General features: G+C 33.2%; 1 protein-coding gene across 7 annotated transcripts in view; it reads right to left on the bottom strand.

Annotated features, from left to right (window-relative positions):
• Window positions 1-4,652, bottom strand: part of LOC108917527 (AMP deaminase 2) — a 74,968-nt gene that overhangs the window by 7,491 nt on the left and 62,825 nt on the right. For 5 of the 7 annotated variants that reach the window (XM_018724161.2, XM_018724166.2, XM_018724162.2 and 2 more), the window contains 2 exons: window positions 1,299-1,575; window positions 900-1,249 (listed from right to left, as the gene is read on the bottom strand). In XM_018724161.2, the coding sequence (XP_018579677.1) occupies window positions 900-1,249; window positions 1,299-1,575 (627 nt within the window). The remainder of the gene's footprint in view (window positions 1-899; window positions 1,250-1,298; window positions 1,576-4,652) is intronic. The other 2 variants (XM_018724163.2, XM_018724167.2) reach the window with 1 other exon arrangement.

Here is a 4,652-nt window from a genome sequence, read left to right as displayed (position 1 = left end):
AAGTGCATAAACTTATATACTGTTTATCAAAGATCAAAAACAAATTTATTTAAATATTCTAAAATTGTTTAAACAACAATTATTTTCAAAATATGTTGAAAATTAGTAATATAATGAGTTAATTTCTCATTTGCTTATATTTTAAACAATAAATAATATTTTAATTATAAAAAAAATTAATATTAAAAAAACAATATTTCTTTCATTTCAATATAATATTGTTTAATTGTTTTTAAGTACAAAAATTCGACCAATGTTTAAACAAGCGTCAGAACTGTCCTAATTGACAGATTCGAATTTTTCAAAAAGCGTTTGAAAGCTTGAGAGCCCTTCTATATGTGATTAAATTTTCAAGTATCTAAGGGCCTTGGTTTTGGCTGTGCAAAATTTTGAAAATTTGTATTTTTTTTCAAAATCTGGATTGCAAAATTATGCAAAATCTATCGATCCGATTTTGATGAAATTTGGTGTGATGGTTCTACATAACATAACTAGTCATATTTTGTAAAAAATGTAATTACAAACATTTTATTAGTTTCCCATTTTCGCCGAAAATCAACTTTTGAAAAGATACATAAATAAATAGGAAGAAAAATATGACATTTTTCGAATTTTTTTAACATATTGTCGTCAAAAGTTAAGCCCCCGTTTTTTTATGCACATAGAATAATTTTAATTTCTAGTGATATTTGAAAGCCAAAAAGCCAAAAATCTCCGTGGATATACGATTCACCCAACTATGGACTTTTTGAAACAGGTACCGTCTGGACTATCTATGAAAACTATAAAAATGTTTATATTAGCGCTATTAAAACGTTATTAAAAGAAAAAGTCTCCATTGTTTGCGCTTATCGAAGCCCCCCACAATGTTTGCAATAAAAACATGTTATTTTACTTACAAGAGTCTAGGAATTTGAACCAGCCAACGCACGTTGTCAGAATACACGTTAGAATCGAGGGCCCACTTGGCAAGCTTGTCCCACTCGTCCCTGCTCTTGCCATAAATACTCAACCTCAGCTCAGCATTCTGATACTTCGACTCCTCCAAGTCGCTGGCCACCTCCTTTATTATATTAGCGAAATACTTCCCATTCAAGTAGTTATCGGTCTTAAGGAAGACTTCCCTAAGCCTGCTCTCACCTATAGGGTTATACTTCGCGTTGAATTTATCGAATCTGTGGAAGGTGTTCCTGTCAGCGTGCACGTCCAACATGTCCACGGTGAGATCGTACGTTGTCAGATTCATCGACTAAAAAGCAACTAGGTTATTTGAACCGAATGTAAGATTGGCATACTACCTCTACCTGGAACACTTCTCTTAAAGTCATCGATACTCCGTTGGTGACCGAGACGACTTCGTCCGCGTTGTTCTTGAGGGTCTTCTTGATGAACCGCAGCAGGTGCTTCTGGTTCATGCAGGAGGCAGCGTGGATGTGAGTGTCCACCTTGCGGATGTTGTAGAAGTCCCTGTGGGGCACCGCCTTCTGGGAAGCGAGCTCCCTGAGTTCGTTGAGGAGGACGTGGAGCTGGAACTTGGAGGAAAGGTAGCTGAGGCGACGGTAACAGAAGGACTTCCTGAAAAGTACATATTTTCGATAAGTCTCAATACTTTCAATTCGTTTTGGGAATGTAGGTACAATTTATTACAAGAAAATAGATCAAGCCACAGTTTTTTTGAGTAAAATTAATAAAAATTAATCATCTGGTAATACGTCTCTGTAAAAGTTTCACTAAAACAGTTTTAAATTAATGATGTATCACTCAATGTGACCAATAAGTAAATTTTTCGAGAGGCACAAAAAAAATTATACTGGTATTTTTGTTGTCACATCGTTTAGCTAAATAAGTATAAAGCAAGTATTTGTATTTGGATTAAAATTAAATATCTAAATAAATAAAGACAATATACCAAAAAAAAAATAATTTAAATAAATAATTTAAGGAGGTATATCGGGGTCCGAGGGAAATGAGGAGCGCAGGGGGCATCCTATGCTTTTCATATGGGACTAAAGCCCGCTGCCAATTTGAAAAAATTAAATTCTATTGAAAATTATTTGCGATAAACATTGTCTATATAGCAAAGAAATCTATTAATATGCACATAGCACACATATTGACTAATTAACAACATAAAAATATCATATTTAAGTAGTTTTAAATTATATATAATGAACGCATGTACATGTGGCAACAGCGCTAATGATCGATTAGCAGTTGTACACACTGCGAACCTACAGACCTCGGACATCGGAGATATTGCGCGTCAATTCGGGTAAAGATGCGTACGCGTTCAAAAATGTATTGTGTGTAAACTATGTACAATACATATAATTATTATATATAGCAAATATATCGTATTATCCTCGCGAAGATTTGTATCCTTTATTTAAAATCCGTAAATCATGTGANTATGATCCTACTATAGATACTCGTTTAATATTTACTCCATAGTTTACTTTATCTATGATAATGAGTGCATAATAAAATTTTCATTATTAAATTTATTCGCAAAAATTTTTAAATTTCGTACTTTTTCATGAAATTTGATACATACCCATTGAAGACGGATGTATTCAGATTTTATATAAAAAAAAAATCGCTAATACGTTTTCTTGAATTTTAGTCTTAAAAAAGTCGAAGTAGGCCTCGATTAGTAAAAACATGACATTTTGTTCAAAAGTGCAGTTTTAGGTGTTCTGTTGTTTAAAAAAAATCCAGTCAAAATCGATTATAAATAGATAAAACTATTACGGTATTCAGGGTCACTTTGTAATTTAATATAAAAAATACGAGCACTCTAAATACTGTGGAGAAAATTGTTATGTTAGGACGTGATATAAACCTACTGTTTAGACATACAAGATTATAACAGGGAACAAAATAACACGCTTGTATTTCTGTGTGAAACATCCACAAAAAAACAGAATAACAAAACAAATATTCACTCCAATATTAAATTAATTACAAGTGTTTACACACTAGGACATTATACAGGGCGATTCACAAATGGTGACCAAAAATGAAAGCTCAGGCTTTTTTTCGAAAAACATAAGATAGTAGGTAGTAATTTGTAGAAAATTGAAAGACGAATCCGAAAATATTATGATTGTTACCGAAAAGCAGTGGCGTACTATTTTATTTAGAAAAATATACCGTGGATACCCTGCATCTCCGCCACTGGAGCATGTAAATTTTAGGAAAAATCCTCAGATTTTGGACAATGTTTACATACATACATGTGCCCAATTTCAAATTATTTCACTTACTAGTTTTTAAATAATTTAAACAAATTAAAAATATTTTTTTAAGTTTAACACCCTGTATCTTTTTAACAAAGCGTCCTACATGAAAACTTTACAGGAAAGCCTCCCCTTAAAATTCACCAAAGAATACGACGTTTCATTTTTGGTCAACATTTGTGACTCACCCTGCATTTTTGGGATAATTCTATCTCGTTATATTAAACGCAAAAAAAATATACTGAGCCTTTACAGAGCCCCACAGACTTCATTCAATTCCCGCGATTTGGGCCGCACGAACGTTCAAGCCTGCATTGTATGGAGAAATATGCGGTACGGTTTCACCGTCGTTGTCGGCGTCGTGCAAAATCTGTTTCGGTTAGATACGTTGCCTTTCTTGATTCGCGCGATTTGGTCAGTACGATCCTGTTCACGCGAATGGAACGAAGTCTGTGGGGACCTTAACGTAATGGCATAAATTCTTGTCCCACTACCACCGCTATATATAAAGATTATGACTTCACTGGGAATAAACTCGAGACCGCGTAGGTAGATGCGCATGCGTCTCAAACAACCCCAATATTTCGTGAGTGGCGTAAGGACTGTAAGATTTGATTGCAATAACCAAGTTTTTTAAAGCAGCACAAACTTTGTTTTTGTTTATACAAAATAAATAAAACATTTCTTCTATAATCACAGACTAGGCGGTTATCTGTTTTGGTTTGGGTGAATCGTATATCCACTGAGATTTTTGGCTTTTTGGCTTTCAGATGTCACTAGAAACGAAAATTTTTCTATGCACATAAAAAAAACGTGGGCTTAACTTTTGGTGGCGCAGTATGTTAAAAAAAATCGAAAAATGCCATATTTTTCTTCCTATTTAATTATGTATCATTTCAAGAGTTGATTTTAGGCGAAATTGGAAGAGGAAAAAATTTTTGTAATTAAATTTTATAAAATATGAGTAGTTACAAATCGAATGAATCATGATTATTATTGTAAAAATCGAAAAAATCGACAAATATGGGGTTAAAAATATTACTTTTTAGGGAATTTTTTTGGTGTCTTTAAATTGGGTATAGGACCTTCATACTTGGCTCAAGATAACTTCATGTTATGTAGAATTATCACACCAAATTTCATCAAAATCGGTTCGATAGATTTTGCATAATAATTTTGCAATCCAGATTTTGAAAATAAATTTGTAAATTTTCAAAATTTTGCACAGCAAAAACTAAGCCCCTTAGATACTTGAAAATTTAATCATATATTAACAATCGGAAAATCGAAAGCTGAAGATACTACACGTGAAATGGTGACCATTGGCGCAAACATGCCTTATCCGAAAGTTGATAGTTTGGCTCGTGTGAAGAGTTGTGGCAAAGAATACAAATCGCTGCCAACGAAGTCAGA

The sequence above is a fragment of the Anoplophora glabripennis genome, unplaced genomic scaffold (genome assembly GCF_000390285.2).
Source record: "Anoplophora glabripennis isolate ALB-LARVAE unplaced genomic scaffold, Agla_2.0 scaffold57, whole genome shotgun sequence".
Classification (NCBI taxonomy): domain Eukaryota; kingdom Metazoa; phylum Arthropoda; class Insecta; order Coleoptera; family Cerambycidae; genus Anoplophora; species Anoplophora glabripennis.
The sequence above is the reverse complement of the archived record's forward strand: the minus strand, read 5'-3'. Positions and strand labels throughout refer to the sequence as shown.